This window comes from Hydra vulgaris, chromosome 05 (genome assembly GCF_038396675.1).
Source record: "Hydra vulgaris chromosome 05, alternate assembly HydraT2T_AEP".
Taxonomy (NCBI): Eukaryota; Metazoa; Cnidaria; class Hydrozoa; order Anthoathecata; family Hydridae; genus Hydra; species Hydra vulgaris.
The window spans coordinates 33,098,594-33,110,449 of record NC_088924.1 but is presented as its reverse complement, the minus strand read 5'-3'; the positions used below and the strand labels follow the sequence as shown (position 1 = coordinate 33,110,449).

General features: G+C 26.9%; 2 protein-coding genes across 2 annotated transcripts; both read right to left on the bottom strand.

Moving 5' to 3' along the window:
- Positions 1 to 6,270: 6,270 nt before the first annotated feature.
- On the bottom strand, positions 6,271 to 9,440 carry LOC136080792 (uncharacterized). The gene is made up of 2 exons (XM_065797952.1): positions 9,326 to 9,440; positions 6,271 to 9,004 (listed from the first exon to the last, which is right to left on the bottom strand). The coding sequence occupies exon 2, from the start codon at positions 8,934 to 8,936 to the stop codon at positions 7,257 to 7,259; it is 1,680 nt and encodes a 559-aa protein (XP_065654024.1). The 5' UTR covers positions 8,937 to 9,004; positions 9,326 to 9,440; the 3' UTR covers positions 6,271 to 7,256.
- A 459-nt stretch (positions 9,441 to 9,899) lies between these two features.
- LOC136080793 (uncharacterized) lies at positions 9,900 to 11,444 on the bottom strand. Its single transcript, XM_065797953.1, has 3 exons — positions 11,098 to 11,444; positions 10,748 to 10,856; positions 9,900 to 10,037 (listed from the first exon to the last, which is right to left on the bottom strand). Exons 1-3 carry the CDS (start codon positions 11,334 to 11,336, stop codon positions 9,900 to 9,902), a joined length of 486 nt encoding a protein of 161 aa, XP_065654025.1. The 5' UTR covers positions 11,337 to 11,444.
- Between the last annotated feature and the right edge of the window lie 412 nt (positions 11,445 to 11,856).

Sequence of the window (11,856 nt, the reverse complement as noted above, 5' to 3'; positions counted from 1 at the left end):
GGATAAAAAATTTTCCTAAAAAAAAATTCTATCAATTATATTTATAAAAGAATTAGACTCATCAATTGTTATGTTAGCAAAAGTAAGGGATTGTGTCAATTGGAACTTGTTTCTAGCATTTGTCATACTTGGTTGTTATTTGAAATATGCGTGCCAGACAAACTAAAAAATAATCGTTATCTATATTTACTTTTTTCAGATTAAAGCCATTAACATTATCCATTCAAAAATTTCACTTGTCAAAGATCTTGAAATAATTAACAAACAATATGATGTTGTTTTTCATATATCTATGATATTTAATTGTAACATAACCATGGCTGTGTCATTAAAACTGGAAAACAAAAAGTAATTTTCATTTTTAATTTTTCACCGAAGATGAAAAAGTGTCATTAGTCTGTTATATAAAATAACAAGAATAGGTAATATTCATATATACATAGGGTGTTTAAGAAAGTTAGTGCAACTTATTAAAAACAAGCAAAGACCTACCTCAGGTACAAAAAATAAGAAATTTCTTTGTGACAATGCTAGATCTAAAGTCACAAAAGCAGTGAAAACTTTCCTACATCAAGCCAGATTTAATATAGTTCGTCACTCACCTTACTCACCAGACTTAGCTCCATCAGATTTTTGGCTATTTGGCCGCAATAAAACTCATCTTTCAATAATACAGACGTTGAAAGTCAAAAAAGACAAATTAAGATTTTTAGGCATACTTATTGAAGACTATTGGAAAATATTTGACAAGTGGTTGGAATGGATGCAACTATGCATAAATAATAATGGCGAATATTTGAACATTTAATAAAATTAAATTAAAAAATATATTTATTTTTTAATATTTTTTTGAGGGTTGCACAAACTTTCCTGATAATAAAATATGTATATATATATTTCCTGAATTGTTGGTATACAAAAGAAGTTCTATCAGTTAGTATAAAAATGACATAGCATCAGCCGAGAACCAAGAGGTAATATGTCCATTTTTTGTGTTTCCGAGGGAATCAAGTTTTAAAGTAATTTGTAAAGGCTTTCTGTCAGAATGTCTGACTAACTTTTGAATATTTTTAAAAGTTGTACCATTCTTAAGAGTAGATTTATTGGACGCATACTCCATTGATTGTTGAATTTTTATTGATAATAGTCAGAAAAAATACAAAATGTGGACATACAGCCTCGTGGTCCTTGGCTGACAATAGATTAAAAAACTTCTTGAGTCATTAAATTCATGATTTGGTAGAAAAATAAGTATTCCTTTCATATATTTGGTGCAAAAACGAGGTTTTCTCTCTGCAATTACCTCCTTTTTGCACTGGATATATTTTGTGTTTATGTCCATTCAGTAGTGTCTGGTTGCATGTGTTTATATTAACTATATATTAACTATTATATTATAAATATAACTATTATATTAATATTATATTAATATAATGTAAATATAATATAATTTATATATATAATATAAATGTAACTATTATATTATAAAAAATTATATTAACAGTATTAACTTTATATCTTTTGAAGGAGATATAAGGTGTTTTAAGTGTTTCTTCTTGTCATATACTGTATTCTAGTATAGTGTTATTATTATTTTCAAGTATTGTATATAAAAGAACTTATTTAAGTAAAAATATGGTTTCTCGTCATGAATGTGACAGTATATTAAAGAATTCAGATAATATTATTGATTTTATCCTTGAAATCAGTGGGGCTAATGTAAATAACGTTTCTGTCTTTATTGATAGTGCAAAGATTAGTAACCTAATAGAAATTACTTCTGAAAGTGAATTTAAAAACAATTAAAAAAATGCATCAAAAATCCTGGTCTGGAAAAGAAACATTGCAAAAAAAAAGAAAAGAAAAGCTGAGGCAAAACTTACATTGGTTTTGAGAAAAAAAACAAAAACTGTTATAGGAGAGAAAAGTTGGAGACCCCTGCAAAATATTTTGAAAAAATTTTGCAGAATATGAAGCTGCTGCTTTTAGAGACTTTTAGCAATATTGGTGATAAAGATAAACAGGGTATTTTTATTGGAGGACAAGTTCAAATGAAAGCAGTTAAAAACGTAGGCCAATGCCTTGTGAGGGCCCAAAACGTTTATGTTCTTATGTGTATATAAATAGTGGTAAAATAAAATAAAGGTATTAAAAATAGCTTTTTGTTCATTGTATGGTGTGAGCGGAAAGAGAGTTGAACATATTGTTAAACAGTTGCAAAAACATGTTCCTGCTCCAAGAATCATTCGAGGCATGTTTAACGGTAAAGGTAAATAAAGTAGAGGCTGTAATCTCTCTGGATCCGGCTTCATACTATTATGAGATAGAACATAACGAGTAGATTTAAAGAATTGACTGAAATTATGTAAACTGTTAAATAAAAGCTTGTTTTCCTCAGCTGTATTGTATAAATTCTTTAAATTAAAGTTGTGTTCACTTTGAGTCATGCCAGCTACAGTAATATTATCTAAATATGCATAAGTCTTTTAAAAAATTTTCAATTATAAATTTGTAGATTTTCCTTTGAATAACAGCAACAGCATTTGTTGGCTCAAATGGCAAACAAGTAAATTGGTACAACTTGCCATCAGTTTTAATTGCTGTATAAGGCTAATCTTGAGATTACCTTCCCCTTCCTCCTCCCTAGTTAAAATGGGTGCTGTGAGAATGATTTTGAAATATCACTTTGTTTGTGTTCACCTTGCTTAGTTTTATCCAAAGATAAGTAGTTGATTTTAAATAGCTTCTTATTGTAAAAGGCATTTCTTGGAAAAGTTTTAAAATTAATTACTTACCTTGTTATATTGTTTATTAAATTGGTACATCAAAACGTTAGGTAAAGCACCTCAAAATGATGACACAGAACTATAAAAACTGTATAAGATTTACTATTACTTTCTTCCTATACATTTACTATTACTATTACTTTCTTCCTATACATTTATTAATATTCTATTTTCTTTAATAAATATCTCAATAATATCTATTTTTATCTTTTAGTATTGGTACTGTTGAGAAATGGTTTTAATTTAGTAAATTTCAAGAATTGAAATTTACTTTATTGATCATCAGCCAGCAGTTTATGAAAGAAAAAGTAATTTTAACATCTACATGGTAAGAATAGTTTTGTTTAATTGTAACATTAAAAAATGGTCTTTATGGTTACTCTTTGGTTCCATTATATTTGCTTAATTTTGAATATTAGGGGTGCATACTTAAGTATGCCTACTTTTGGCCAATGCTGATGCCAATTTGACTGATACTGATGCATTGGACCTAAATTCAAATTTGCACTCTTTACTTTTTTAATAATAGATAAATTAGGATTTTTTTTCAAATAAAATGTTAATGTTCAATTTTATATTTAGATAAAATTAAACGTCATATAGATAAATATAAACGATATAGATGAAAATGAACGTCCTTGTTTATGTAGTTATGTGTGTTACCACACACATAAGTCAAAAGTCTAGTACAGAAACAAGGATGTTAAAACAATGATGATGAAGATTTCCTAACTCAGGCAACATAAAAGTTTTCAGATGAAATTTTCAACATGAAAACTGAATAAGTACCTCTTTTTTTTTAATTTTGACTTTTTTTTTTCAAAATTTCGTAGAAACAAAAAATTAAAATTATTTTATTTATATGTCTTCAATAATTCTATAATAGCATTAACCTTTTGACTATGCAAGAAAAATAAAAAATCTGACTATGCAAGAAACAAAAAATTAAAATTATTTTATTTATATATCTTCAATAATTCTATAATAGCATTAACCTTTTGACTATGCAAGAAAAATAAAAAATCAAGATTATGTATATACATTTTTACAGTAAAATATGTATATATATATATATATATGCATATATATATATAATATATAACATATCAAAAGAAATAAAAAATTATGCACTATTCAGTGGCACCATTTATAAATTACCTAAACCGGTATTTTGGCTCTAAAGGTCACAGTTTCGAAGATTGCTTTAAATGCCACAATTGCGGTTCTCCACATTTTAATGGAAAAGCCACAATCATGGATCACCACACTCAAAGAAGAAATATATTTATATATTCTATTTAAGATTTATATATTCTTTAGTATAAATATTTCACTGGAATGTTAAAAAGGTTTGGTATTTGATATATTCACTGAAATTACCAGTGTGGCTTAAAAGCAGATAGACTTTGATACAATCAAAAAAAAAACTTTGACTATTTTCTATAAAGTGATTGGAGGAAGAAAATTTTTTTTTTAATAACGATAGTTTATTACTTGCATGAAAGCATTAAAATGCCTTCCTTTTAAAAAACAACAAACATATACCTGTTTAGCTGTTTTCTTGAATATTCCAAGAAACAATCATAGCAATCAGTTCTAATTAGCATAAAGTTGTTAATGTATCATGAATTAAAGAAAATTTATCTATCATGACATATCATTAAGACATGCCATAAAAAACAAAAATTTTCAAAGTATCATGATATATCCACATAATAATAAATGTAGCTAGTCAACCAACTTCAAATGAAAACAACTTGTTGTTAGTAAAACCTAAATTAAGACATACAATAGATCAGTTAACAAACTTTTATATAAAGAGATAGTTACAGGTTTTATATAAAGAGATGGTTGATATTTAAATAGGGCCCAATTTAAAAACCCAAATAAAAAATAACCCAATTTAAAAACTCAAATAAAAAATAGCTGGGACTATGTTTGTAAACAAAAAATAAGTTGATTCATCCCACAGATATACTGTTTTCAATTGAAAATTATTTATATAAAAGTGTATATAAATCTCATAGCTTTAACCTCCTTTCTGCGCTTGCATGGGTTTGACATCTTTCAAGCTTTTTCATGTAACACATTCTGTCCAAGTTATCTGTATTCTGTCCATGCAATCTGTCCAAGTTTTCCTACTTCTATCTCTCTACATGTTGATATTCAATCATCTGCATCTTCACTCATCATGCTGATATCCAATCATCTGCATCATCAGTTAACATGCCTTAACTAAGTTAGTCCTCTAGATGCTGGACTGCATCAACCTATATTCTCTACCTTTGACTGCTATACAGCATAACATTTTGTTATGATGTATAGCATAACATAATGTTATGCTGTCACTATTATGCACTATTACTTTGTCACTATTATGCACTAAGTGCATGTAGCGCATGTTTCACAGGTTTTGATTCGAACTAGAACCAAGATTTTGATTTTAAAGTCTACAGAAAAAAGCATAGTAATTCTATGAATTAAAAATAGTTAACTTTTTCTTTGCCTTAATTTTAAAAGGAAACTTCAACATGGAACAACAAACACACTTTTTTAAAGTGGTTTGTTAAATACTTTACAACCATATAAAACCACTTTTTAAAGTGGTTTTTTATGGTTGGAAAGTATTTAAAATAATTTACACAAAGAACTTCATAAACTTGTTAAAAGAGCTACAAATGGATATTAATTCCATCCAAGAATTTTAATAAATTTTTTTAGAGATTATTTAGAGATATAAATAATGCATCATGTTATGTAAAATAGGTTAATGCTTGGAAGGGCATCCAACTGTATGTGTGAGTTTGTGAACACTGTATGTGTGAGTTTGTGAACACTAAAACTTTTAAATTGTTTAAACATATCAAATATTGGTTTTAAACTTCGGTCAATAAATTATGCAATGGTGATCAATTGTGTATGTATTTACATTCAAGCTTTATTCTATTTCTACACTTTTTATTTATGTTTCACATTATACACCATTTTCTGTTTGTCTGCAAATAATATACTTTTTAAAATAGTCTTTTAATAAAATATATATAAAAATTCAAAATATCAATATCAACAACATGCTCAACAGCAACTACAGTAATTACATTGGAAAACATCATCAAAGCTAGAGAAATTATTAAAAGTGTGCACTCAACTTTAATGTACTAATATTGATTGACAGAAATAAAAGTATTACATTTTTTATTGTGAATACACAATAACTGAATTTTCAGAATGCAAAAAAAAATTGATAAAATTTTTTTTTAAGTTTATAATATAAACAACACTGAGTGTTGAAATTAATGAAAAAAATAAATACTTAATTAAAATGTTTTTTTAAAAATTAAACTCCTTAACTGAATTTGTTTTATTTTTTTTTAGCATTTTTTCATTTTTTTTCTTGTTTTTAAAAGTTTTCATTTTTTCAAGTTATACAGACTTTTTTTTTTCTTTTTTATTATATACAGATTTCTTTTTTATTATATACAGATTTTTTTTTTTTTTTTTTTTTTTTTTAAATTTATTTAATTAAGTATTTTATTTTATATATATATTTTTGTTACTTTCATTTATCATATTGTGACATTTGTCACAAAACCATTCTTTCTTTGTCTTCTTCGAAATGCTAACACACTTGAAATGAAACCGCTCTAAACAGCTTTTGCATTCAATATTTTCTCTTGATGCTGTAGTTAAATTACAGATAGGACAACACCATAAGGACAATTTCTTTCGTTGGGAAACTGTTTCGTTTAGCTTATTCCAAGCAACATCTGTTAAATATGGTTTTAAAACATCTATTGCTACAGCATCATTGATAAATGAAGAAGGAAGATTGTCAGGGTTTAATTGTAAATCATCCACATCTGCTTGCATTTCATGTGTAACATCTTGAACTTTTCCTTTTATGAGAATACTACTGAGAAGAACTAAATGATAGAATCAGGTATGGAATATATACAAAATGATTTATTGATTGAACGTTGATAATCTTTTCGAATTGAAAAGACAATTCATATATAAATACTAACCCCTTATTTTCTCAGTCACACTTTTATCAGTATAAGATAAACACTTTCTTTTCCGTTTACATAAACCAATTGCTGTTTTTCTTTGAGTAGCCTTAGGCCTTCCTCTTGAATGAATCTTTGAAGGAAACTTAAGGTCTTTTATATTGATGGAGTGAACATTAAAATAATTATGTAAACTTCTACATGCCTAAAAGATTTATTTATGCTTTCAACATCATGCTTTAAATTTTTTAAAGTTTTATTAAATTTATCTACCCTTATTAAACTTTTATTTGATAATATAAAATTTACTGTTTCAAAAATTTAGCACAAGTTTTGGAATTTTTTGAAAGTTTCAAAAAAATAACTTTTCTTTTAAAAACAATAAACATGGTAAAAGAGTGCAAGCATCAATCAATAATAAAATAAATAGTAATACCAAATCTGTTGAAAGAGAAACAAACAATCAAAGTAAAATAAAACAAAAATTTCCTACCCTTTCTTCACTATCTTCTATAGGATTTTCAATAACTATTGGGATCGAAGTTTGATTAGAAACATGAATAATTTTATTACAAGGCTGACTGGACATTTCTGCAACAATTTCTGCACTTTTATTAAAATTATCTTGTTCTATATCTAGTTGTGATTGCTCTAAATGTAATGATTTTTCAAAATCTGATAACTTTTCTAAATTATCAGATTTTGAAACCTCTAATGCGTGCATATTTGTCTGATAAAATGTCTCATTACATGTTAAAACAATATTACTTGTTGGTGGAATAAATGCTTTTTTTGTTATATCACATAATACATCATTGTTAAGATTGATTTTAGAACTCATGGCACATTCTGATGTAGTATTAGTTATTAAATCAATTGATGACTCCAAAACAGTAACCTTTGCATGTTTATAATCTTCCCAAATTTTAACTAAATTTTGAAGAATGTTTATGCGGCTTTCAAACTCACTATGTCCACCTTCCGAAACAAGCTGTGCTAATCGCTGAGATAGGCGACATGCTTTTTTAAACTTTTCGGCTTGTGTTAAAGTTCTTTCTTTATTTACACCTATTTCTAAATAATTGTGGTTCTCACTGTGGTGCTGGAAAAGACGATGGTTTTCAGTAGCATGAGACTTGAGCCACCTTATAGAAATGCCATCAAAAAAAAATATTGGCAATTGCTTTATTCGCCTTGCAACAAACATGTGTTTGCAGGGTAAGCCCATGGATTTAAAAAAAATACAATGGCAGTTAAGCTCATTTACTAACACTTCACTTCCCAAAATTTCACAGGTTGGATGATCATTATCACCTCCAGGGTATACCTCCAGTGCTTCATGTAACTGACTTCTGACAAAATTTAATGCATAAGGTGTTAAAACTTTAGAAAACTCCTCTAGAACATCATTATCGAGAACAGCATGAACAGAGATACGCTCTGCAGCAGTAACAAAGCTATGATTTCGCTCCTTTCGCATGACATCAATAACAGAAAAAAGATCTTTAAAAAACAATGGAAGGGGGTTTAATAAGTTTAATACAGATTTTGTTCTTCGGTTTACAGACTCTAATCTGTTTGTTGTTCTCTGTCCAAAAGTCAAGTTCTGCTGTTGCCAACAATACACCCACTCATTTTTGCAATTATTCCAGTTTGTTTCAAAGTAACGAACTACACTACTTGGCATTTTTTCATTAAAGTCTTGTCTTAGCTCCTCAAATGCTATTTCAGAAGATGCATATGCCATTTTTTGAAGTGCTCTCAATGCATATAACCTCTGACTCTCTGAAATGCCCATTTTTAACACAGTCACTTCTCTACTCATAGCACGCAAAACATGAAATAAGCATAAAAGCAATACTGCATTTGGAAAAGTTGTTCGCAGAGAGTCACGCTCAGTCATGTCCTTATCAGTGAAAATGGTGACAGTTTCAGTCCATTTTACATTTTTTGATTTAAAAGTCTCTAGAGCATTAGTGAGGGTCAACGCATCCTCAGATGCTGTTACAAAAATAGCAACAATTTCACTTTCTCCATTTGGACCAATTGCCAGGACAATGTATAATGGCATTCGTAAATTAGTTAACTTATATGTTGCATCTATCAAAATTAATTCAGGATACAATGAAAAAAATCTCTTCATTTCTGCATCCTGGAAAAATATTGTCTGGATAGTACCACTATTGTCACATTTTATATCTACATCTGCACCTGTTACAAAATAAACACACACTTGCAAAAAGCAATATAAATTAAAATACAAATAAAATATTAAATTTAAACTAAGAATAATAATGAATAATAATAAGGTTTTGTTAGTTCTGCTAAGGAATATGTAATATAGTTAAATATGGGTAATATAGAATATAATTTATATGAACAATTCAAATTAGTGTTTGTATGAGTAAGTCTTGTTTTCTACAATATAAAAAGAGGTTAATACTCTTTAATGGACAAGTCAAGTCAAACTCAGTTAAAAAAGTAAATTAAAATTAAAAAAAAAAAAAAAAAAAAACAAGTACAAAAACAAACCATCACAGTTTTGAAAGACTGCCAGTAAAGACTCTACATCTGTTGAACCCTTCTCCTTAGACGCTAAATTATGGATATCTTTTAATGTAATCTTCTTCCCTAAATGTTTAATGATGAATAGGTAATATTAGAAATTATAACAATATAACAAAATGAAATAAGAAAAATTATAAAGTTAATAAAAATTAAAAAAATTCATGAAATATATTGTTATTACATTATATAGTATTAAAAATTGTCTTATGACTAAAACATTAAGAAATACTGATTCAATTGAGAACTACTTAAGTAAGCAGTGATAGGAAAACTTATTAGTCATGTTCAAGTGTTATAAATTGCAAACGCCTTTGGTTTTACAATGAATTAAAGTTTTTTCAGAATTGATAATTGTATCAATGAAAGTTCTTAGTTCTGTTCAGTAATAAATTCGTGTTTGAAAGGGCATCACACAAGTGCAGAACTATCAATATAAAACATTGAGAAAAAGAGATTATTGTATTATTTTCAAGTTAAAATATAGTTATATATTTCTAAATCTGAAAAGCTTCATAAAAATCAGCTAGCATACAGCTACTTAATAATCATCACCTGTTTCATTTTGAATATGCTCATGAATAACCCATTTATTACCATGTAATTTCAACATTTGCCTCACATTATTTTCTTGCTCATTATCTAATTTCCTATTTTTTGGAAGCCTTTCTATAATTTCCTAAATAATCGAAAACAATGAAAATTAAATAAATAATTTAAAAATTATTACTTGAACGTAAAATAATAAAATAAAAACTATACTAAAATATAAACTTGTCTTAAGAAAAAATTAAATATCATTTAAAAATTTCTTCCAAGAAACTTATTATATTATTAAAATCTAAATTATTTAAGTTTAAATAATGAGCTACTTTATTAATACTAAAAAGGATATCAATATAAATTTGGTAATAATAAACCAAATGAATAGTTTTGAAAAACTTTTATTGGTTCTATATTAAGTATATGAATTAAATATTCTCTATAATCATCAAATGTTAAAACTTTAAAAATGTTTTACTTTATTGTCTTTATGTTATGTTGTAATTTTTTTACATTCATCATTTTTAATTATAATGATTTTTGTTTCATAAAAAAATTTTTTTGCCATAAAAAAATAGCATACAAAAAAAGATTTCAAATAATATAATTTCTATAAAATAAAATAAAAAATTTCAAAAGTTTTAAAATTATTTTTATTTATACATTTTAAAAATTTGTCTAAAGCTGAGAAGGATGTAATCAATTAGTTTCTTGGGACATATTCTGAAATAATTACAATATCAAATAATTATTTGATTTTTGAACTCACATTTATATATTAAAATACCAGTATATATTAAAAAAGTACTTACTCGATGATCAAATACAAAATAAAAATTTTTTTACCTTATCAATTGCATGATTGTGCTCATTAATAACTTTGGTAACACAGAGCTGTTCTCCATCTTCACTAACACCAATGCAAATAGTAAACGGACATTTAATGTTATATGTGCTAACAATCAATGATAAAAATAAAGTTAACATCCTTTGTTAAACTAAATCAGATTTTATGAAGTAAAACAGCTAAATTATCGTTAGCAAAAAAGACTGAAGAAAAAATAAATTAAAATATCGTTAGCAAAAAAGACTGAAGAAAAAATAAATTAAAAAATTTTCGAGACTTTAACTACAATCTTTTTTTATTTTTTATTTGCTTATACAAATTTAAATAAAATACTCATTTTCAGACGTACCTTTGATTTGGACGAATACCTTTTGATCTTGACTTAAACTGGCGCCCACCATGATAACAACAATACGTTAGATAATAATATTTTAATTCTTTATTGATATAGCGCTTTAATCCTTTTTTGATTGCTAAATCAATGGTTCGACTGTCTCGAACATATAATGATAAAAAATACGATCGTTCATACTCTAGTATTGCCTGCTTAAGCTCGCTGAAACTATTAAATACACTACCAACATCCATTCTTGATACAAATATGGTATGTTATAAAAAATATTTATAGCACTAACAATTTTCAAATGCGGACGTCTTGAAAAATAACAAATAGTTACGTATTAGCTAGAACCCAGACTAGCCGGTACTATAGCAGCTGGCGCTAGAAATCCAGCAGCCGGTACCGTAGCCACTGCCTAACTTAAAACAATAGGTTTTGAATCACTGCGCTTTAATATCTTCGAAACTGCAAATAATTTGCAAATCAATGATTTTTGTGACGTAATACGCAATTCATATCAAATAAATAAAATGTATGGGGAAATACAAATTAAATTTTTGTTAACTTAATTAACTTTTTTTGGTCAAATTTTTCCATTTCCTTATATTGTCATCGAAAATGATTAAGTGTGCAAAATTTGAGCAAAATTGGTTGAGAAAAAAGCCTTCAAAAATTGATTTCAAATTTTGTGGCACACAAACATATATATATATAGTAACCTTATATAAAGCATGGAATAAATAGCTTGAATTCTGTGGACGGCTAGTT